Source organism: Carcharhinus amblyrhynchos, chromosome 18, assembly GCF_965287045.1.
Source record: "Carcharhinus amblyrhynchos chromosome 18, sCarAmb.v2.hapA, whole genome shotgun sequence".
Lineage (NCBI taxonomy): Eukaryota > Metazoa > Chordata > Chondrichthyes > Carcharhiniformes > Carcharhinidae > Carcharhinus > Carcharhinus amblyrhynchos.
In genome coordinates, this window is record NC_137341.1 from 43,379,588 (window position 1) to 43,404,781 (window position 25,194).

General features: G+C 45.9%; 1 protein-coding gene across 7 annotated transcripts in view; it reads right to left on the reverse strand.

Moving 5' to 3' along the window:
* Positions 1-25,194, reverse strand: part of LOC145355077 (neuronal-specific septin-3-like) — a 392,555-nt gene that overhangs the window by 36,492 nt on the left and 330,869 nt on the right. For all 7 annotated transcript variants that reach the window (XM_080206915.1, XM_080206917.1, XM_080206919.1 and 4 more), the window contains 3 exons: positions 23,722-23,859; positions 6,131-6,248; positions 3,501-3,596 (listed from right to left, as the gene is read on the reverse strand). In XM_080206915.1, the coding sequence (XP_080063041.1) occupies positions 3,501-3,596; positions 6,131-6,248; positions 23,722-23,859 (352 nt within the window). The remainder of the gene's footprint in view (positions 1-3,500; positions 3,597-6,130; positions 6,249-23,721; positions 23,860-25,194) is intronic.

Below are 25,194 nucleotides of genomic sequence, written 5' to 3' on the forward strand. Positions count from 1 at the left end.
AACCAACTCAAGCATGTGTGAAAGAAATGGCTCATTTCCCCTGTCATGCTCCTTCACACACTGGACTAAAATGTGACGTGCCGCGTATGATACTTTACATTGGCTGCAGTCCCGACAGCCGGAATGAAGTGCTCAAGAGACGGAGCATTATTTTTATTTAGTTTACCCGGCTGAGGCTGAGAGAACACTCTGCGTCTCTCGAGTCCCCAAGGGCCACGTTAGCTCACGGCTTGCTACCATGCTGGAGTTTGGAATGAGTTCTGCTGATATTTGCTCAGCTAATGGAATTAGCCTTTTACAACACCGCTGGATTAAAAACAGCAAAATCCAGCCTCCCCCGGCACCGTTATCATTGCAAAGCACTTGTGACTATGACCATAAGATGTAGAAGCAGAAGTAGGCCATTCGGTCCATCAGGTCTGTTCCACCATTCAATGAGATCATGATTGAGCTGGTGACATAATTATCAATTCCACTTTCCTGCCATATCCCCATAAACCCATAGGGTGGCATGGTGGCACAATGGTTAACACTGCTGCCTCACAGTGCCAGGGATTCGAGTTCAATCCCTGGCTTAGATCAGTATCTGCGTGAAATCTGCGCACTCTCCCTGTGTCTGCGAGGGTTCCCTCTGGGTGCTCCGGTTTTCTCCCACAGTCTGAAAGATGTGCTGGTTAGGTACATTGGCCATGCTAAATTCTCCCTCAGTGTACCCGTACAGGCGCCGGAGTGTGGCGACTTTCGCAGTAACTTCATTGCTGCGCTAATGTAAGCCTACTAATAAATAAACTTTAAACTTCAATGCGTGATTTCCTCACTGTCTATCTCAGCCTTGAACGTATCTATTGACAAACAACAACAAAGAACAAAGAACAAAATCAGCCCGGGAAGCAGGCCCTTCGGCCCAACGAGCCCACGCCGCCATCTCAACACCACCAGTCCCCCTCTCCACCCACGACCCCTGTCTAATGTTTTATGGCCATCCAGATTGAGGGAAACTGATTTAGGGACAATTTATTCCTGCCAATCAGCCTAACAGCACATCTTTGGGGTGTGGGAGGAAACCGGAGCACCCGGAGAAAACCCACGCAACCACGGGGAGAATGCGCAAACTCCCACAGACATCGGCCCAAATCCATGTGTCTGCACAGCAATCAGCGATAGTCACTGAGCTGTCGTCTTGCCCAGTATCTGGTCCAGTTTAGGCACACACTAATGACATGAAGCACGAGGCCAATCTCGAACAACCAAGAGCAGCCCCAGTACAACCCATCGCGTGTATGCCCCTCGTTGGACACGAAGCCGACCGACCCAAGACTACTGTGTACAGTTTTGGTTTCCGTACTTGAGAAAGGATACACTGGGACTATATTCATTGGAATTCAGAAGAATGTGGGGAAATCTTAGAGAAACATAAAAGATTATGAAGGGAATAGATGGAAGTGGGGAAGTTGTTTCCACTGGTGGGTGAAACTAGAACTAAGGAGCATAGCCTCAAAATAAGGGGAAACAGATTTAGGACAGAGTTGAAGAGGAACTTCTTCACCCAAAGGGTTGTGAATCTGTGGAATTTCCTGCCCAGTGAAGCAGTTGAGGCTACCTCATTGAATGTTTTTAAGGCAAGGATAGATAAATGCTTGAACAGTAAAGGAATTAAGGGTTATGGTGAGCAGGCAGGTAAGTGGAGCTGAGTCCATGAGAAGATCAGCCATGATCTTATTGAATGGTGAAGCAGGATCGAGGGGCCAGATGGCCTAATCCTGCTCCTAGTTCTTATGTTCTTATTGAGCCAGCCTCTATAGCTCTCTGTGGTAAAGAATTCCACAGATTCACTACCCTCGAAGAGAAGCAATTCCTCTCACTTCTAAAATGGGTGACCCCTTACTCTGAGGTTATGCTCTGTGGTCCTAGACTCTCCCACCAGGGGAAGCAATCTCTCAGCATCTAACTTGTTGAGCCCCTTGAGAGTCCAATATATCTCAATAAGGTTGCCCCTCATTCTTCTAAGCTCTAATGAGTACAGGTCTAATCTACTCAATCTCTCGACATGAGAAAATCCCTCCATATCCAGGATGAACCTCCTCTCGGCTGCCTTCAAAATCGGTATGTCTTACCTTAGATAAAGGGATCAAAACTGTTCACAGTATTCCAGGTGTGGTCTAACTAGTGCCTTGTGCAATATTAGCAAGTCTTTCCTATTTTTATACCCATTCCCTTGAAATAAAGGCCAATAGGCTCTTCCCTGTGATGTGCTGAACTTGTGTGCTAGCTTCTTGTGATTTAAGCATGAGGACCCTCCAGATCCCTCTGTGCTGTGACTTTCTGCAGTCATTCTCCTTCTAGTCAAGCATAAAACATAAGAACATAAGAAATAGGAAAAACTCCAGGTGAATTTCTGACTCGATAAATGCATTCCCTCAAAAACTATTGCTGGCTTAATGGCAAGCTCCATGGTTTCCACTGAGTTCACTACGCTGAGGTGTTTTCCACGCTCCTGTTGGAATGCAGTGGGGAATACAATGAAGGCACTATTCCAGCATGGGGCCATAATCAGTATCACAGAACTGTTACAGTGCAGAAGGAGGCCATTCGGCCCATTGTGTCTCCACTGGCTCGTCAAATGAGTGACATGGCGGCACAATGCCTCACGGCACCAGGGACCCAGGTTCAATTCTAGCCTTGGGTGACCGTATGGAGTTTGCACACCCTCCTTCTGTCTGCATGTGTTCCCTCCGGGTGTTCTGGTTTCCTTCCTTAGTCCAAAGATATATTTATTAGTGTCACAAATAAGCTTACATAAACATTGCAATGAAGTTACTGTGAGAATCCTCTAGTTGCCACACCCCTGTGTCTGTTTGGGTACACTGAGGAAGAATTTAGCATGGCCAACTCACCTAACCAGCACATCTTTGGACTGTGGGAGGAAACCGGGTCCCTGGCGCTGTGAGGCAGCAATGCTAAAAACCACTGTGCCACTGTGCTGCCCATGTGCAAGTTAGGACATGGATTCGATTCCCAGCTTGTGTCATTGTCTGTGCAGAGTCTGCGTGTTCTCCCCATGTCTGTGGGTTTCCTCCGGGTGCTCCGATTTCCTGCCACAGTTCAAAGACGTGCTGGTCAGGTGAGTTGGCCATGCTGAATTACCCCTTAGTGTCAGGGGGATTAGCAGGGTATGAGTGTTCAACTAGGGATAGGCAATAAATAGTGGCCAGCCAGCCATGCCCATGTCCCACGAATGAATAACGATACGTGGGGATAGGGCCTAAGTGGGATTGTTCTCAGTTCAGGTTTGATGGGCTGAATGGCCTCCTTCTGCATTGTAGGGATTCTATGAATGCTGCTTCAGAGGAATATACAAAACGACGTGTAACAAATGCAAAGCGCGACCTGGAATCATCGGATGTAATGAGCCATGATTTCATTATTCACTGGGGTGTAGAGCACTGAGGTTCAATTATCTAGTACTGTTCTCCATATGAAGATAATTTAGGCACACTTACTCTTACTGTATCATTTAATAATTTGTCCTCTGGATCTTCATCAAACTCTGTCTGCGGGTAAACACTAATGGAATAATTTCTCAGGTCTTGTCGAATCTGAAAGATTAATGAAGAAGGTTGAGGTTAAAGGATGCAGCTATCAAAGGTAATCAGCTGGTGAGAAATTATTGATACATTCATTAATGCTGGTGCCTACCAACAGGCATTGGCAGCTCCGGTTTCCATTGGACCCATTCCCTTCTGTGCCAGAAAACAGCCGAGTGCAGAAAACCAGGGTACAAGAAAGAGTTTCATAAAATTGAATTCCCCCAGAGACCATTTGGCCCATCGAGTCTGCACTGACTCTCTGACAGAGTATCTTACCCAGGCCTGCTCCACCACCCTATTCCTGTAGCCTCACTCATTTATCATGGCTAATCCATCTACTCTAGACATCTTGGGAAACTAAGGGGCAATTTGATGCCCTTGATGGTCTGAGTTATTAAACTAGAAAGAGTGCAGAAAAGATTTACTAGGATGCTACCGGGACTTGATGGTTTGAGTTATAAGGAGAGGCTGGATAGACTGGGACTTCTTTCTCTGGAGCGTAGGAGATTGAGCGGTGATCTTATAGAGGTCTATAAAATAATGAGGGGCATAGATCAGCTAGATAGTCAATATCTTTTCCTAAACATGGGGGAGTCTAAAACTCGAGGGCATAGGTTTAAGGTGAGAAGGGAGAGATACACAAGTGTCCGGTGGGGCAATATTTTCACACAGAGGGTGGTGAGTGAACAAGCTGCCAGAGATAGTATAGAGGCAGGTACAATTTTGTCTTTTAAAAAGCATTTAAATAGTTACATGGATAAGATGGGTACAGAGAGATATGGGCCAATTGGGACTAGCTTAGTCATTAAAAAAAAAGTTGGGCTGAAGGGTCCGTTTCCCTGCTTTAATTCTCTGTGATCACTATGACGCTAACTTATTATGTCCATCCACCAAACCTGCACAACTTTGGACTGTGGGAGGAAACCAGAGCACCCTGAGGAAACCCATTACCCACTGTGCCACCCATGATTTATGAAAGTTAAGAAGCACCAAGTGTAAGTGGCAAGTGTAACTATTTTACAAAAAGCATCACGGATACGTTGGGTTCTATTCTGGCCTTGGGTCAGTATCTGTGTGGAGTTTGCACTTTCTCCCCATGTCTGCGTGGGCTTCCTCCAAGTGCTCCGGTTTCGTCCCACAGTCCAAATATGTACTGGCTGTGTGAATTGGCCATACTAAATTAGTGTTCCAAAATGTGTAGATTAGGAGATTGAGTGGGGTAAATGTGCGGGGTTGCGGGGATAGTTTGGGGAGCCTGGGTAAAATGCACTGTCGTGTAGTTGGTACAGACTCAATGGGCCGAATGGCCTTCTTCTGCACTGTAGGATTTCTATGGCTCCTGAGGGACTTCATCAAGGGCAGGATATTATTGCCTTGCTGGACCTGACACTGCAAATTCCCACCCGAGGTCAAGGGACCTTCCCGTTGTCCACCCCTTGCCCTCTCCAATTTCCATGGCAGTGGGGTGGTAGAAGTCTGGCGTAAGAATCTGCAGCTCTCCGGTGGACTAATGAAGCCAATGAGCCAACTTGGCGGTGTCCCACCAACTGGCCAGTTTCAGCAGGTGTTACACCAGGATTGTGCCCATGGTTGAAGTTCTAGACCACAATTCCTGGCAAAGTATGATCATTTCCTATCCAATGCCAATGTCACTGAGAGCAGTAGGATCTATCTGGTATCCCTCCTCTGGCCTTCCTCTTCTTCTGAGCACACAGCAGTCTACAAGTTGGCACAGTGGTTAGCACTGTTGCCTCACAGTGCCAGGACCTAGGTTCGAATGCCGAATCACTATCTATGTGGAGATTGCACATTCTCCCCGTGTCTGCGTGGGTTTTCTCCGGGTGCTCCGGTTTCCTCCCACAGTCTGAAAGACGTGTTGTTAAGTGCATTTCACCATGCTAAATTCTCCCTCAGTGTACCCAAACAGATGCCAGAGTGTGGCGACTAGGAGATGTTCACAGTAACTTCATTGCAGTGTTAATGTAAGCCGACTTGTGACATTAATAGATAAACTTTAATAGCGCCAGGGCTACAAAAGTCAGGACACCTATCATAAAGGTACACCGAGGCCTAAAGGGTCGACAGGGTGGAGTGACTGGGGAAGGGCGGGGGGGTTAAAGTTAAAGTTTATTTATTGTTACAATACATTAACACTGCAATGAAGTTACTGCAGTCAAGGGTTGATGGAGACAAAACAGAAAACTAACCCTGTTTGATGAAAAGTATTCCCTGGCTGCATCAACTGACTGCTTCCATTAAAAAATGTCCTCATTAAGATTTTTCCCCTCTTTGTTCTGGGCGAATTGAGCATAGGCCAAGTCTCCAACTCGGCAATGAAAGTGACTCTTCCCGTGAAGCTGCAGAAGGACGTGTCATATTAAAATCTCAGGCCTGGGCCAATTCTGGATTCATCGAGAACAGCCAGGGTCCAGAGCCAATAAAATAAAGTGCTCCCGACAAATCAATAGATATGGTCAGAATTGAAAGATAAAACAGGCAACATATGTACCAGCGGTGTAGAGGACAGTAACATAGACACATACCCTTTGTTTAAATTCTCGTCTCTCATCTAAAGTGAGTGTATCAGCTTTCGCAATAACTGGGACTATGTTGACTATTTTGTCTAGACGGTTCATGAACTCTATGTCCAATGGTCGTAACCTGAAAAACAGCAGAATAAAATTAAAGGATTTATGGCAGAATGTCCCTGCTCCAGGATCAATGACCACCTCCGATGAGGGAATTTAACCATCACCCCTTGTCATTCAATGCCATTCCCATCACTGATTTCCTCCCCCACTACCCACATCCTAGGGGTCGTCACTGACCATAAATACAAATGGGCTCGCCACATAAACACAGTGACTACAAGAGCAGGTCAGAGGCTGGGAATACTGCGACAAGTAACTCACCTCTTGACTCCCCAAAGTCTGTCCATTATCTACAAGGCACAAGTCAGCAGTGTGACGGAATACCCCTCCCCCCACTTGCCTGGATGGGTACAGCTCCAACAACACTTGAGAAGCTTGATTCCATCCAGGACAAAGCGGCCCATTTGATTGGCATCCCATCTACAAATATTCTCTTGCTTCAGTACCAATGCACAGTGGCAGCCGTGTGTACCAACTTCAAGCTGCGCTGCAGGAACTTGCCAAGCCTCCTTCAACAGCACAATCCAAACCCATAATCGCTACCATCCAAAAGGACAAGGGCAGCAGATACATGAGAAGGCCACCACCTGGGAGTTTTACTCCAAATCAATCACAGTTCTGACTTGGAAATATATTGCCATTCTGTCAGTGTCAATGGGTCAAAATTCCATCCCTAACAGCATAAATGGTGTACCTAAACCATATGATCTGCAGTGGTTCAAGAAGGCAGCTCACCACCACCTTCTCATGGGGGAATTAAGGAGGAGCAATTAATGCTGGCCTAGCCAGCGACGCCATGCCCCAGGAATGAATGCTGGCTCAGTTGGATGGATGGCTGGTACGAATCAGGTTGGTGCCAATTGTATGGGGTTCAATCCCCGTTCTGGCAGGGATGGATTTGGGACTTGTCTCCTTGCCCTACCCCTGGTGCTGAGAATCAAACCTTCCTTTAGACAGGGAACCGAGGGAGAAATTATTTGTAGCACTATCGGTGGGCAGCATCAGATTTGTCTCTTTTCTTTTCGTATGACAAGGTTCTCTTATGCACATAAAGTTACTCCCTTTCCTGTGCTAGTAAGTTACATAATATTAACAACATTTATATAGCACCTTTAACATAGTACAACATCTCAGGCACATCACAGAAATGATGATCAAACAAAACGGGTTAGGTGGATTGCCCATTTGCACATTCTTCCTGTGTCTGCGTGGGTTTTCTCTGGGTGCTCTGGTTTCCTCCCACAGTCCAAAAATGTGTGAGTTAGGTTAGTTGGCCATGCTAAATTGCTCCACAGTATCAGAGGGATTAGCGGGATAAATATGTGGGGTTATGGGGATAGGGCCTGGGTGGGATTGTTGTCGGTGCAGACTCAATGGGCCGAATGGCCTCCTTCTACAGTGTAGGGATTCTAGGAAACTTGACATGCAGCCCGTACAAGGAGATCTTACAACAGCAGATCAAAGGTTTGGTCAAAGAAATGGATATTAAGAGGAAGGAGAGAAAGGTAAATACCCACAATTAAAACCCTTAAGAAAATAGTGAGATTTGATTTCACCAGATTAAAGAGTGATAATTAATCAAAATGTTCATTTGATCTGAGCTGCCAAACATCAGGAGGACAGCTGAGATTTTTGCTGTTCTTGGCGCTGTGTCCTTACATTAGTTGAATATTCTGTGGCACAATGACAGCCAGACTCTGGCAAGTAAATCATAGAATCATCATGGAATCCCTACAGTGCAGGAGGCCATTGAGTTTGCACAGCGGCACAGTGGTTAGCACTGCTGCCTCACAGTGCCAGGGAACCGGGTTCCATTCCTGACTTGGATCACTACCTGTGCACTATCTGCATGTTCTCCCTGTGTCTGCGTGGGTTTCCTCCGGGTGCTCCGGTTTCCTCCCACAATCCAAAGATGTGCGGGTTAGGTTGATTGGCCATGCTACATTGAGTCTCGTGTCGGGGGATTAGCAGGGTAAATGTGTGGGGTCATGAGAGATAGGGCTTAGGTGGGATTGTGGTGTCTATAGACTTGATGAGCCGAATGGTTTCCTTCTGCACTGTAGGGAATCTATGATCATAATTCCACCTAGGCCGTTTTTCCGTAATCCAATGTATTTACCCTGTCAATCCCACTGACACTAAGGGGCAATTTCAGCATGGCCAATCCACATAACCCACACAACTTTGAACTGATCTTCAATATTACAGTCTCGGTATTTGCTGCACGTAGTATGGTATTTTGTAATAATGACACTTCTTGCACTGTGTAATTTCCAGCTGTCTAATTGTGTTCGAAAGCGCACATCGCTTGGCTCATTTCCACGGGCAGTAAGATGAAAAACCTATCATGGAGATGTTTATTATTACACTCGGTGGGATGCAGATGTTTATTAGTGTAGCCAGTTCTCACTAACTGAAATTTTGTGGGAATCATCGAGAGATGGAAGTGGTACAAAAAGACCATGTTGCCTGTCGCATTATTTCCCAATTATTAGGAGCATTTTACTTCCCACTTGGGGGCAATTTTCTTTAGTCAGCACTGCCTTTTACTAGGTTTAACAGTCATACTCAAAAAATTAGAGTGCGTTGGGGAACAATGTAGTCTCGAAAGACATTAGAATTGCCTGCATCAGACAGCGTGTTAAGTCTTGAGGGCTCGTACAATGGCACCTTCTCAATACACTTCGCTGACAGATTGATGCTAAACAAGGACGAGGTTAAGTCACTGACGAAATTTCAACCGGAGACAATTTTTCAATTTGACGCAGGTCAGATTCCTATCACCCTGCCTTCAATGTCGAGGCCAATCATCTCCGCAACTGTGTCGCGCACCGAGAAAATCCTTTTCAGTGCCGCACACCAGGTGAGGGAGATTTTCTGGTGGGGGGTTGTGCATTCTTGGATGAGACAAGTTGCAGCAGATTCTCACTCAGTCTGGAGGTTACTGCAGGGTTACTACCCTTCACTCATTTCGATTTTGGTGTTGCCTGCTTAGTTGGACTTTGGACGGAGAACAGACACCCTATAAGTGTTACCAATTGAGAAAGGAATGTTACATTGGACTGTCCTTTTTTGCCCCTACTACATTCCAGATTGAGAGTTTGGAAGGCGTGCAGTCACATAGGTTTGTGATTAATGCTCTTAAATTAATTTGACTGTTGGATTTGAAAACAAATTATTGTTAATTTAGATAAAATACTGTTGTCATGCTGGACAGGATGAATTCTTATTTTTCCTCCTTGTGCAATGCAGCAGTGCAGATTGAGGTCATTCAGCCCATCGAGCCTCCAAAACAGTATTCTACCCAGGTCCGCCACCCCTGTCTTATCCCCATAAATAACCCTGTGCATTTCTACCATGGCTAATCCACCTAAGATGTGGAGATGCTGGCTTTGGACTGGGGTGGGCACAGTAAGAGGTTTCACAACACCAAGTTAAAGTCCAACAGGTTTATTTGGTATCATGAGCTTCTGGAGTGCTGTTCCTTCATCTGGTGAGTGGAGGTTACTTCACAAACACGGTGTATATAGGCAAAGACAATTATTGTAGCCATGATGTGGTAGATGCTGGTGTTGGACTGTGTCTTTGCCTATATACTCCGGTTTGTGAACTAACCTCCGCTCACTTGATGAAGGAGCAGCACTCTGAAAGCTTGTGATTCCAAATAAACCTGGTGTTGTGAGACATTTTACGAATCCACCTAACCCTTCTTCCTGTGTGGGTTTCCTTCGGGTGCTCTGGTATCCTCCCACAGTCCAAAGATGTGCAGGTTAGATGGATTGTTTATGTTAAATAGCCTTAGTGTCCCAGGATGTGCCAGTTTGGTGGATTAGCCATGCTAAATTACTCCTTGGGCCAGAATTTTACTGCCCTGCCCGCCATGGGAATCAGAATGGGAGAGGGATGGACAATAGGAAGGTCCCTTGACATCGGGTGGGATTTTACGGTTTTGCGATGAGCGAGACTGTAAAATCCCACCCGTGTTAGGGCAGAATAGCACCTTGCAGGGATAGGCCCTGGGTGGGATTGTTGTGGGTGCCGGCTCCATGGGCCAAATGGCCTCCTTCTGCACTGTAGCAGATTTGTCACTCTGCAAGTCCTTCTTCGGAACATTTGGTTGCCATTGCTTATTTTGAAAACTGATCTGTTCCTTTATTAGCAATGGGAGAACTTCCATCTGTCATGGAAGCGTTTTCACCTCGAGGTCAGTCTTCCTGATCCGAGCTAGCGGGCTGCTTCCAGGCAAAAGCAAAAATCAAATCTGCTTCGAGGCCAATTCACAAGAACAGGACTCTTTTTTTTCCCTTAAATACGTGATACAACGAGACAGCAGCTCCTTTGTCATATCTTGTCATTGAATCTTTTGAGATGGGAGCAGACTCCTGAATCTTTGCCATACAGTTAACGCACTGCCAGCCCCATTCATCAAATCCTGCAGCACTATCCTACCCTGGGACTGATGTTGGGTTTTACTGAACACAGATTCAATTGTTTTAGGGACTGGATTGTTTAGAGTGAAGAAAAGTACAGTACAGGAGTAGACCCTTCGGCCCCCAGTGTTGTGCTGAATAAGACGCCAAATTAAACTCATCCCTTCCGCCTGCCCTTGGTCCATATCCCTCTATTCCTTGCACATTCATATGCGGCACTGCTCCTTCACAGCTCCAGGGATCCCAGTTGGCTTCCAGCCTTGGATCATTGTGCAAACTCCGCGCAGACATTCTCCTCGTGTCTGCGTGGGTTTCCTCTGGGTGCTCCGGTTTCCTCTCACACTCCAAAGATGTGCAGGTTAGGTGCATTGGCCATGCTAAATTGCCCCTTAGGATGTGTAGGTTCGAGGGATTAGCTGGGTAAATATAGGTTAGGACGAAAGTGGGATTGTTATTGGTGCACTCGATGGGCTGAATGGCCTCCTTCTGCACTGTCAGGATTCTATGATTTTAAAAACCCCTGAAATGCCCCTACTGTATCTTCCTGAACCACCATCCCTGGCAGTGCGTTCCAGACAACTACCACTCTCTGTGTAAAAAACTTGCCCCTCACAACGCCTTCGAACTATCATTCTCAGATTTTTATATTTTCTTGCAATTCTCCTTCCAATGCCAGTGACTCCTGTCTAACTAGCTGTTGTTCTAATGTAAACTCAAAGTCGATGTTAGCTGAGATACATAAGTATGTAGGAGATTGGGAAGTCCCCAGTCTCTGCCTGCTGTCTGCTGCTTCACTTCATCCATTTCTGGTGGGCACCCTTCCTCATTTTTAGAATACCTGCAATGCAGAAAGAGACCATTCAGCCCATCGAGTCTGCACCAACTCTTTGATACAGCAGCCCAACCAGGTCCTATCCCAGAAACCCTATGTGTATACCCTGCTAATCTCCCTAACCTACACATCTTGGGACACCAAGGGGCAATTTAGCATGGCCAATCCACATAACTCGCATAATCTTTAGACTGTGGGAGGAAACCAGAGCATGCAGAGGAAACCCACACAGAGACATAGAGAATGTGCAAACTCCAACAGTCACCCAAAGCTGGATTTGAATCCGGGTCCCTGGCACCGTGAGGCAGCAGTGCTAACCACTATGCCGCTCTAAAATTAAGTTTTTCCCCACTGGGGAGTTGAACCCTGGTCTCCTGCGTGTCAGGTGGGGATATTAGCCACTATACTCATGAGAAACACTCTTCCACTTAGATGTAATTGAAAACTGGGGAGTCAAAACAGCCTGAGCTTCAAATGTGTGACTTTTGGCGTGGAGTATTTAGAGTGGGTTGGGGGAAAGAAGTTAACGATCGTCTTGCCTGGTCAAAACCAGCTCCCAGTTTAAATCTCCCTCCTGTTGCCTCACAGCTCAATGGAGGGTGTTCCATTCCGGTCTTGGGTGACTGTGCGGAGTCTGTGCGTTCTGCCCGCGTCTACGTGGGTTTCCTTTGGGTGCTCCAGTTTCCTCCCACACTCCAAAAGATGTGCGGGTTAGGTCAATTAGTCATGCCCCTTAATGCCAGGGGAATTAGCAGGGTAAGTACCGGCGTAGAACCTGGGTGGGATTGCTGTCAGTGCATGCTCGAAGGGCTGAATGGCCTTCTTCTGCACTGTGGGGATTCTATGAAGTTCTTTCACAGTGGAGTGACTCTTACCATAGACCAGACCCATGGAGATTCTTTCACCAATACACCAATAGCAAACTGTTTCCACCCAAAACCACTGACTGGGGTGCTGAAAGCGCTTAGACTGGGATTTTACTGTCCCACCCAGAATCGGGACAGGCGAGGCTTGCAGAACGGAAATCTCCATTGGCCTCGTGTGGGATTTTACGATCTTGCCCGAGCAAATTCATAAAATCCCATCTTAAGGATTTGAAATGTGTACTGTTTGACAGGGGTCAACAAGTTCATGAGTTAAGTTTTTAGTTTTCAAGTTTTTAGGTGTCCAGATGACTAACAACCTAGCCTGGTTCCCCCCATGCTGACTCTATAGTTAAGAAAGCCCACCAACGTCTTTACTTTCTCAGACTCAGGAAATTTGGCATGTCCGCTACGAGTCTCACCAACTTTTACAGGTGCAACAGAGAAAGCATTCTTTCTGGTTGTATCACAGCTTGGTAAGGCTCCTGCTCTGCCAAGACTGCAAGGAACTATAAAAGGTCACGAACATAGCCCAATCCATCACGCAAACCAGCCTCCCATCCATTGACTCTACACTTCCTGCTGCCTCAGCAAAGCAACCAACATAATTAAGGACACCACCCATCCCGGGCATTCTCTCTTCCAACTTCTTACTTCGGGAAAAAGATACAAAAGTCTGAGGTCACATACCAACCAACTCAAGAACAGCTTCTTCCCTGCTGCTGTCAGACTTTTGAATGGACTTACCTTGCATTAAGTTGATCTTTCTCTACACCCTAGTTATGACTGTAACATTACATTCTGCACTCTCTCCTTTCCTTTTCTATGAACGGTATGTTTTGTCTGTGTAGTGCGCAAGAAACAATACTTTTCACTGTATGTTAATACAAGTGACAATAATAAATCAAATCAAATCAAATTGACATCTTCTTCTTTGGTACACTGAGATTAATAATCCATCCAATGTTGAATATGATACAGATAGGATTACAGAGAGGATGCTGCCAGCCAGTACTGGAGAATGTTTAACATGTTTATGAAGCATGGTTGCAGTTCGGCCACACATTATGGACCTTAAATGGTTTTCCTCTCCATCAGTTTTTTAATCTATTCTCTTTCCTGGGGCTGTTCAGTTTGACAAAAATATGTTAGCATTAACCACATAAAATGAGCTAAAGCTTAACGTTAAAAGAAATGTTGTACAGTGACGAAGGAGTGGTAACAGACGGAGGCTATAGTTTGCATTATTTTTGAAGAATGTGGAGGGTGGATTGATGATGTTAAAAGGCTACAGACGGACATTCTTGGGTAACAGGTTTCCGTTCAGTTTTAAACAAGGCCAAGAAATAGCACTGACAAGCTTTCCCCCTCCAGCCATTTGGACTGATAACACTTCAGGTTCAATAAGGTTCAATTCCTTTGAAATTGCCATTGCCGAATCACTTGGAGGACTACTTCGGGTTTCCATTTCCAAAGGGCACAAAGGTAAAGGTGGATAAATAATCCCTCGGAGGACAACTGGTAGTCTTCGCTCCTACGCTTTAGCACATGCTGAGATAATACAAGAAAATAACAGCTTGTCAATCGCTGCATGAGGGCTTTCATTAGAAACGCTTGAGGTGTTTGCTCTGCTGGGAAGACACTTCAGTGAAAAGTATACTTTGCAATCTTCAACCTGTCTGGAGGAAGAAAGCTGCTCGAGTTGTTTTCTTTAAGAAGGCTAGCTTCTCCGCTTGTTTACCTAGTCGTGGACGAGGGTTTTGTGCCTGATGTGTATATATGATGTTCAAAAGGCAGTTGATAAAGCACTATATAATAGATGGGTTTCATAGAATCCTATAGTGCAGAAGGAGGCCATTCGGCCCATTGAATCTGCACTGACCACAATCCCACTAAGGCCCTATCCCCATGACCCTATGCATTTACCTTAGCTAGTCTCCCTGATACCAAGGGGCAATTTAGCATGGCCAGTCCATCCAACCTGCACATCTTTGGACTGTGAGAGGAAACCAGAGCATTTGGTGAAAACCCACGCAGACACAGGGAGAATGGGCAGACTCCACATGAACAGTTACCCAAGCCAGGAATCGAACCTGGGTCCGTGACGTTGTGAGACAGCAGTGCTAACCATTGTGCCACCACACCGCCAGTATTCAATTTCAAAACCCCTAGGGTTAAAGGGCCAGGAGTTGTGTGGATACAACACTGGCTAAGGGACAGATAGCAGAGATTAGTGGTGACAGGTGTTTTAAGGCCATAAGAAATAGGAACTGAAGTAGGCCATTCAGCCCTTCGAGCCTGCTCCACTATGTAATAAGATCATGATAGATCTAACACCTGCTAAATCAACTACCCGTCTCGTCTCCGTAACCCTTAATTCCCCAACTGATTAAAAACCTATCGTTCTTAGCCTTGAAAATGTTCAAGGATTTGGCCTCCATAGCTTCCCGGGTAAAGAATTCCAAAGATTCCTCTTTGAAAGGAGAAATTCTTCCTCCAATCCGTCTTTTTTTATTCATTCATGGGACATGGATGTTGCTGGCTGGGTCAGTTTTATTGTCCATCCCTAGTTGGAGGGATGGGCAATAAAACTGACCCAGCCAGTGACACCCATGGAGGGCAACCGGGAGTCAACCACATTGCTGTGGCTCTGCTGTCACATGTAGGCCAGACCAGGTAAGGACAGCAGACTTCCTTCCCTGTAGGATATTAGTTTTTATTAGTATCACAAATAGGCTTACATTAACACTGCAATGAAGTGAAAATCCCCTAGTTGTCACACTCCAGCACCTGTTCAGGTACACTGAGGGGCAATTTTAGCATGGCCAATGTACGTAACCAGCATGGCTTTCGGACTGTGGGAGGAAACAGGAGCACCCAGACAAAACCCATGCAGACACGGGAAGAATGTGCAGACTCCGCACTGACAATGACACAAGATGGGAATCAAGCCTGGGTGACTGGCGCTGTGAGGCAGCAATGCTAACCGTTGTGCCCAGATGGATTTTCCCGACAATCGGAAATGGTTTCACAGTCATTAGTAGATTCTTAATTATAGATGCTTTTTTTACTGAATACAAATTCCACCATCTGCCGTGGCGGGATTCGAACCCAGGTCCCCAGAACATTAGTTGAATTTCTGGATCAATCTAGCGATAATACCACTAGGCCATCACCTCCCTTAAATGCACATCCCTTATTTTGCGACTCTGCCCACTCTCCTGTGAGTGAAAACATCATCCCAACATTTACCCTGGCTAACCCCTTGAGAATCTTCTGTACTTCAATCCTATCACTTCTCAACTTCTGAATTCCGGGGAATACAGACCCAATTTGTTTAATCTTTCCTCATATGGCGATCTCTTCATACCCGGGATCAGCCTAGTAAACCTCCTCTGTACTGCCTCCAGTGATAATACATCTTTCCTTAAATAAGGGGACCAAATGGTATTCTATATGTGGCCTCACTAGGCCTTTGTACACACTGGAATAAGTGTGCAATGTTGCCCCTCACTATTAGTGGTACTGGACCACTACTCTTTTTGATATGTTTTAATGACCTGTACTTGGCCAGCCAGGGTACATTCAAAGTTTATAGATAGAAAAACCTATCTAGTCATAGTCGACAGTAAAAAAGGACAATAACAGACTTCAGGAAGAAAGGTAGACACATGTTGGATGAAATTTAATGCAGGGAAGTGTGAAGGGATTTATTGTGGGTAGGGAGAATGAACAGAGGTGGAATAAACTAAATGGTACAGTTTTAAAGGCAGGTGCACAGGAACAGAAAGACTCAGGTGTGTGGATCCCTGGCTTTACAAACAGGTGTACAGGGCATAAAGGTATGGAAGTTATACTACACAACATGTCCTGCAGCAACTCATTAAGGCTTCTTTGACAGCAACCTGAGAACTTTACCATCTAGAAGGACAAGAGCAGCTTGGAAAAGCACTACCAGATCACACAGATCAAGGTTCCCCGCCAAGTCACACACATAGAATCCCAGCAGTGTAGAAGGAGGCCATTCAGCTCATCAAGCCTGCACTGAAAACAATCCCATCCAGACCCTATCCCTGTAACCCCACACATTTCCCCTACTAATGTCTCTGACAGCAAGGGGCAATTTAACATGGCCAAATCAACCTAACCTACATATCCTTGGACACTAAAGGGGAACTTAGCATGGCCAATCCACTTAACCTGCACATCTTGGGAGTGCGAGAGCACCTGGTGGAAATCCACGCAGACAGAGGGAAAACATACAAACTCCACATGTACAGTCACCCGTGGTTGGAATTGAACCCGGGACACTGGCACTGGGAGATGGCAGTGCTAACCATTGTGCCACCATGCCACACCATCCAGACTTGGAACTACATGGATGCTCCTTCGCTGTTGTTGGGTAAACTCCCTTCCTAACAGCACAGGGACTGCAACGATTCAAGAAGACGGCTCATCACTGCCTTCCCAATGGCAATGAGGGATGGGCAACAAATGCCAGTGATGCCCACATCCTGTGAAAGAATTAAAAAAAACTTTATACAGCGCTGATTACACTTGGAGTATTGTAGCCAATTTTGGGCACCACATTTTATGAAGGATGCCAAGGCTTTACAGAGAGTGCAAATGAAATTTAATAGGATGGTACCAAAGATAAATGACTTCAGTTAAGTAGAGATACCACAGAAACTGAGGCTATTCTCTTTAGAACAGTGAAGTTTACCAAGAGATCTGTCCTCGGTGTTTAAAATTGCGAAGGATTTCGATTGAGTAAAGAAGGAGAAACTGTTTCCAGTGATAGAGGACTGAGTAACCAGAGGAGACTGATTTGAGGTAATTGGAAAAAGAATCAGAGGTGGCGTAAGGAAACACTTTCTTAAAACTCAGAAGGTTGGTAGGACCTCCTGAGGGAGTTGATTGGCTGGATGGCTGGTTTGTGATGCAGAGCGTCACTAACAGCACAGGTTCAATTCCTGTACCAACTGAGGTTATTCATGGAAGTTCCACCTTGCCCATTGCCTGAGGTGAGGTGACCCTCAGGTTAACTCATCACAAATCAGCTCTCCACCTCAAAGGCGAGATCAGCCTATGGTCATTTGGAACTTTACCTGCAATGCCTGAAAAATACCTTCTAAAGGAGAACTGGATAAATCTTTGAAAGGTAAAAATTTGCATGACTATGGAGAAAGACCAGGGGATTGGAACTAACTGGATAGCTTTTCCCAATGGACTGAATGGCCTGCTGTGCCAGATCATTTTATTTATCATTTTGAAATATTATTTTAAAAATGTGTAAAATCTAGGTTTCATGTAGCATTTGCCTTCATGGTTCTGCATTGATGAATCCCTCTTTTCTTAAGTCTGTAGTTTTGCAAAATCAAAGTCTACAGCTAACTTAATCCAGGTCGATATGTCAGTGTGGCACTTAGGGAGTGCTGCACTTTTGGAGGTGCCACCTTTCGGTAAGAGGTTGAAGAGGTAGGGCATTTCTGTGGCACAATGGTTAGCACTGCCGCCTCACATGCCAGGGACCCAGGTTCAGTTCTAGCCTTGAGTGACTGTGTGGAGTTTGCACATTCTCCCCATGTCTGCGTGGGTTTATTCTGGGTGCTCCAGTTTCCTCCTACAGTCCAAAGATATGCGGGTTAGGTTGATTGGCCATGCTAAACTGTCCCTTAGTGTCAGGGGATTAACAGGGTAAATATATGGGATTACAGGAATAGGGCTTGGGTGGGATTATGGTTGGTGCAGACTCAATGGGCCAAATGGCCTCCTTTTTCACTGTAGGGATTCTATGAATTAAGCTCCTGGGAACTTAGAAACAAGCAAAAGGATGTGAGGTGTCAAACATAAGCAGGTCATTCTGTAGCAGGAAGCTGAAGGGAACCTTACCCGTTTAACTTTATCTACAAAGGGCACACCAAGTCTGACTGCTGCAAGTAAATATTACACGTAAGAACAGCAAAATCTTTATAATCTAGAATTTTTCCCTCGGTCTTTCCACCCTCTTATTGACAAAGAAGAGCAGAGCTTTTTTGATGTTCTGTTTAAGATACCTCCTTCAGTAGCTATGTCTGATGCCCAACACAATCAACAAAGCATTTAGAAGAATGAGGGGAGATCTAATCGAGGTATATAAAATTCTAAAAGGGATTGATAAAGTAAATGTCGACCAAATGTTTCCTCTTATGGGGCAATTTCGAACAAGGGGTCACAGGTATAGGTTGAGAGGTTTAAAACTGAGATGGGGAGGAACTACTTCTCACAGAGGGTGGTGAATTTGTGGAACTCACTGCCCCATAGCGCGATGGATTCTGAATCATTAAATGGTTTCAAGAGGGAGATTGATATATTTCTAATTAAAAAGGGAATGAAGTGATATGGGGAACAGGTGGGGAGGTGGATTTGAGACCAGCGAGAGATCAGCCATGATCTGATTGAATGGTGGAGTAGGCTCGAAGGATTGAATTTGACTACTTCTGCTCTGAATTCCTATGTGCTATGAGACACTTTGGATCACGCAATAAATATCACAGAATCATAGAATTGCTACAGTGCAGGAGAAGGCCATTCAGCCCATCGAGTCTGCACCTACCACAGTCCGACACAGGCCTTATTGTTATAGGGCCTTTTTATTGTGGATAGGGAGAATGAACAGAGACCTTTTTACCCTTCTAATCCCCCTGACGTTGGGTCAATTTTAGCAAAGCCAATCCACCTAACCCACATATCTTTGGACTGTAGGAGGAAACCGGATCATCCAGAGGAAACCCAAGCAGATACAGGGAGAAATTTCACACAGACAGTCACCCGAGGCTGGAATTGAACCCTGGTTCTTGGCGATGTGAGGCAGCAGTGCTAACCACAATGCCACCATGCCACCCAGAACCCTGGAGTATATACCGGAGTAACCCTTTGTTGTACATATTCAGATACATTAAAAAAGTCAGAGGGCGGGGTTCTCCAGCCTCTCAAAGAACAAAGAAAATTACAACACAGGAAAGGCTCTTCGGCCCTCCGAGCTAGCACTGACCATGCTGCCCAACTGAACTAAAACCCCCTACCCTTCCGGGGATCATATCTCTCTATTCCCATCCTATTCATGTACTTGTCAAGACGCCCCTTAAAAGTCTCTATCACATCTGCTTCCATAGCCTTCCCCGGCAGTGAGTTTGGTGTAAAAACCTGCCTCGTACACCTCCTTTAAACCTTGCCTCTCGCACATTAAACCTATGCCTTCCCATTGGTGGGTCTTTATTCGCTTTATCCCCACCTCCTTTTTTGAATTTCTAGAGAAATTATGGCATTGAAATAACTTTGTATTGGGTTCAAATGCCCCATTAATTGCCTCATGATCACCCAATCCACTGTCTGTACAAGCATATGTGTGTGTGTGTGTGTGTGTATATGTGCATGTGTATGCATGTATGTGTGCATTTGTATGTGTATGCATGTGCGCTTGTGTGGGCCCACACGTGCGTGTGTGTGTGTGTGTGTGTGTGTGTGTGTGTGTGCGCGCGCGCGCATGTGTGCGCAATGGAATCCAGTTTAAAACACCCTCACAAGAATCTAGGTTTGTAATAAATACTTTACAACGCAACCCTTTGGCATTGTCCCAGCAAGTTCTATCATGGGAGCATGAGGAATATATTATATGTGAAATTTGGCAATGCGATTCACAGGAGACAGACGCTAGCTGCCAAGGTGAGGCATCCAGTTTCTTTTATAAGGCATGTGCTGTTCCTAAGCAGGGCAGTAAAGTACAGGCAAATCCTTTAAAGGAGAGGTTGTAATGAAATAGCAGGAGGATCAGGATGTGTTGAATAAATAGATACTTTGCAGATGTCTGCGAATTACGGCAGATTCAGTTCCAGAACCACTCACTGTGGTTCAAAAATCGAGTGCACACTATACAGCTGTAATTCATTTATCATGAAAAATAAATGAACTGTCTACATGGCACATGGGCTAGAGGGATAATAGAAGAAAGGATGGTTGAAATGTGATATAGCCTCACAACTCCATTCATTACCCACCCGCTCCACTCCTCAAGGGATTTTCATACTTGGACGCAGCTTCAATAATAACTTTCAAAAAGGGATTTGGGTAAATATCCGAAGGGGAATAAATTGCACATTGCCTGGGTAAAGGACGGGGAAGTGAAGCTAACTGGATAGCTGGCCCAAGCACAATACAACAAATGGTCTCCTTCAGTGCTAAAATACGTGCAAAGAACCATAGAATCTGTACAACGCAGAAAAAAGGCCATTCAGTCCATCGACTGCACCAACTTCCCGATACAGCATCCGAACCAGGCCTTCTCTTCCACCCTATCCCTGTAAACCCACACATCCCCATGGCCAATCTACACATCTCGGGACACTAAGGCAATTTATCATCGTCAATCCACCTAATCTGTACATCTTGGAACACTAAGGGCCTGATTTTATCATCTCGTTGCGCCTGATTTTGAAAACTTGATAAAGTTGGGCGTGAGATGAGTAGCTTGAGCTGCGCCTGCTGCTGTGCTGGTTCCCTCTTTACCAGGGTCCGAAAACGGCCGTGATCGGGACTGCACCTGAAACAGGCGCGACAGCCATTTAAATACATTTGCATGCATTTAAATTGACTTAATGGGCTGCACACCCAACCTTATCGGCACTTCCCCCTTTAACACCGCGTGCGCCCATCCAGAATCGACGCGAAACAGACGTGCCTTCACAAAGTTCCAGTTCGGGTGCTCCAGTTAGTGAGGAGGTAAGTACCCAGCATCTGACGGCTCTCTACCTGAGATCGTTGTGGGAGGGAGGGTGGGTCAGCTGCCACTCTGCCTGAGATCAATGGGGAGGGGGGGTGGGGGCGGTGGTCTGCTGCCACTGCGATCAGTTGGAGGGAAGGGAGGGACAGGCCTGCGATTGATCTGTGTGGCGGGGACGAGGGGGGATAAGGGTGTCAGTAATGTTGGAGGGGTAGGGCATTGTCTGTGGGGGCCAGGAGGAGACATTATCTGGCCCGGAAGGGATGTGGCAGGATTCTATCAATAATTTTCTGCGCACGCGCAGTTGGAGGCGCTGATTGAAGCTGCAGGATTTTGGGTGTGTTAAGCCCCGCCCACAGGCTTGTGCAGTGTGATTTGGAATCGCTGATATTCGGCAGGCAGAGTGTGTATGGGGGCGCCTGAGGATGGGTCTGAAACACTCCCAGCTTCGACTGCACCCAACACTCAGGGCCTGATTTTACCATTTTCATTCTAAATGCCAAATCTGAGCACAATGCAGATCCAATTTGGAGACCTGCTTCCAGGCGTCCCCACATGCTCTCAGCCATCTCCCGTCCCATTCATGCTGTTGGCAGGGCTTAGCGCTGCTGGAACGATGGGAGCTCTGAACTGCGCATGCGCAGTTGGAAAAAAAAATTGGAAAAAGTGCGCCCGTGTCAGATCACTCCCGATCCGCAGAAAACAGAGGAAGTGGCCCGGAAGCGAAAAGCAGGAGCGGTGGCCCCACAGATGTCACTGTCCCCCTTATCCACCCCCCACTACCCACATACATCACATCAATCTCCCACAAACAGCAACGAGATGATGGCAAAAGCAACAACTTGCTTTTGGATAGCACCTTTAATGTAATAGATCAATAATAAAATAAACAATGACCGAACGTTAGTTAAGGGAATTGGTCAGGATCCACCTGAGAGGACAGTGTGATAACCCCCATGTGTAACATGGGGAATCCCTAACTGGCCTTCCTTTGGGACCCGTGGAATACGAGTTCCCCTAGTAATAGGCACTTGCCTATCCAGGTGGCACCCATATTCTAAGCTCTTGATAAAGCAAGCCCCCGAGCAGGTCCAGTGATCTATCGTCGTGGATACTCACGTAAATGTACCACAGGATTGTGGTTTAACTTTAGTTTTGATAAATAAACTGTCATTCCTTTCCAGTTGGCTTCCTAAGCTGTTATGGGTGGGATTTGCCAACCATTTCCATGAACGGGGTCTTCCAGTCCCGTTGAAGGTAACTCCCCCACTGCAAGCTCCCCGATGGCGAAGGAAACATGTTGATAACAGGAAAGCATGTTGATAATGGCGGGACTGGAAAATCCCACCAAAGGCCAATGGCGGGCTGCCTCTGCCACCACGAAAGGTGCCATGGGAAAGGTGCGGAAAATCATACCCACAGCCTTAGCTTCAGCTCGGGATCTGAGAGGTAGAACCACTGACTGTGCGATAATCCCTCAGCACTGCACTGAACGGTCAGATTAGATCAGGGATTTTTAACCCGTTGTGTGTAAAACCCGGCATGTCCATGTCTCCTTCACACTTCTGATGGCTCTTTAGCCCAAGCACTCTCTTATTGCCCCCTCCCTCCTCCCAAATACCCCCTCCCCCACCTCCACTCTTCAACTGATATACCGTCTGCTGCACATTTGGGAATTAGAATTTCGTCCCGTTACGTCTTTATACAGTGCACACATTTTTCTAAAACGGTTTGCTGAGGGGAGCACCAAGAATTTGCAAACTGGAAGGATAATTACATGAGATATCTCCCTTTTCTCTCTGGAGAAAAGAAACAATCACAGACTGAGAAGGGACGAGACTGAAAGATCTCAGTCGTCGCAAGATAAACAATAACAAGCTTTGTCATAATTAATTTCTATGCAAAAAAAAACGTATGGGAAGGGAGGAGGGGGGAAGCTGTCTTACAGGTTTATTTGGTATCACGAGCTTTCGCAGCCCTGCTCCTTCACAGGGTGAGTCACTTAAAGAAAGAGCAGTGCTCCAAAAGCTTGTGATATCAAATAAACTTGTTGGAGTTTAACCTGGTGTTGTGAGACTCCTTACTGTGCCTACCCCAGTCCAACGCTGGCATCTCCACATCTTGACTTTCTTTATAAGACTGGGGAGAAGGCCACTGGCCTAGATTATAGGCTCAAGTCTCCGGGCTGCGAAATGAGCCACAAAACATAACTCAAAGGCTGGAGAGTTACCAACTGAACCAGGATTGATCTGATGTGTAAGAACATTAAGTAAACACTGGCTACAGGTTACAATGTTGATTAGGGAGGTCAGTCAAGGGGGATAGACCTCTCGACTCCTGTGCAAATTAAGTTCCTTCAATTGCCTGGGGAATTTGGCACATTCCAAGTGAATGCTTTTGTTTCATTATGGGTTTTTTCCGGAAGTTTCGAGGGTGGAACAATTGAACCATGACAGGATATGCTTGGTTAGGCATGCCCTCAGCAACCAATGAGAAAAACCCCAAAGAGAAACAACTCATGGCTTGACAGTCACGATGTGCCATCAAATGCATACACCATTCCCAATGTTGTTCAGAGAGTATCGTCATATTGTACATACCAGTGTCCTGTGGGAGGTACAAAATAGACACAACAGTGCACTCTGGTGTCAGGAATCCTCTTTTTCCGGTTGATATTAATCTCTTCCCTCAGGTACTTCTCATATTGCTCATTAATGTATTTCACAATGGGTTCCCAGCTGCAACACAGGATTATTTGGTTATAAACTCTTCGAGGTTCAGTCAAAATAATCACGGCCGCACATTCCTAAGAATGTAATCTGGAAAGGTAACACCGCAACCAGCTAAAACCCCCTCGGCTATTTGTCAGGAAATGACCGCTATGGAGATTGAAAGCCAACCATCAAAGCACCAAGTTATCTAGAAATGTTAAGTTCACAAACTGTGCCTCCTTTTTGGTTCAGTTTGGATGTTGCCAGGGAGACTACCATCTGCTAATCTCATTATTATGGGGAAGCAGTTTCCTCAGTGCTAGAATCATAGAATCCCTGCAGTGTAGCAGGTGGCCATTTGGCCCATTAAGTCTGCACTGACAACAATCCTACCCAGGCCCCTATCCCCATAACCCCATGTATTTACCTCCTAATCCCCCTGACATTAAGGGTCAATTTAGCATGGCCAATCAACCTAACCCACACATCTTGGGACTGTGGGAGTAAACCCACGCAGACACGGGGAGAACGTGCAAACTCCACACAGACAATGACCCAAAGCCAGAATCGAACCCCAGGTACCTGGTGCTGTGAGGCAGCAGCGCTAACCACTGTGCCAAAGTGCAGCCCCTAAAAGTCTGGTTAGATTCTGGAGTTGCTTGCCCAACCTCAATACTCCTTTGATGTTAGCCACGCAAGTCCAGTTTGCCACAACCTGTGTTCCCTGGTCTAGCTTTTTCTAAAAGCACTGATACTGAACTAATGCAGTGGCGGGGACAACATGCGGCTTGTCGGGGGGGCACATGCCGCCGATCTGGGTTCTGAGTGTGGACCATGAGATATTTTGCTCACTGTCTCCACATGCAGGTGGTCACATTCCAATGGTTTCCATCCACGTAAGTTTCTTTTCCTCCTGGTATGACTGAACTGATATTCACGTAAAGCGAGGGCAAGTGAGGTGCAAACTGATGACTCACAACATTAACAGAGAGAATTCTGAGCTCCTTCTGCATCCAATCAAAGCATAAAATTTGTTTTTAATCATAGAACCCTGACAGTATAGGAGGCCATTCGGCCCATTGAGTCCACACAATCCCACCCAGGCCCTATTCCTGTAACCCCACTCAAATACCCCACTCATCCCCTGACACTACAGTCAATTTAGCATGGCCAATCAGAATTAATCCAGACAGCAATGAAGTTACTGTGAGAATTTCCCAGTTACCACACTCTGGCGCCTGTTTGGGTACACAGAGGGAAAATTTAGCATGGCCAATGCACCTAACCAGCACGTCTCTCACACTGATCTGTTGGATTGTGAATAAATGATTGACCACCACTTAAACGTGTTTTTTTTTAAAC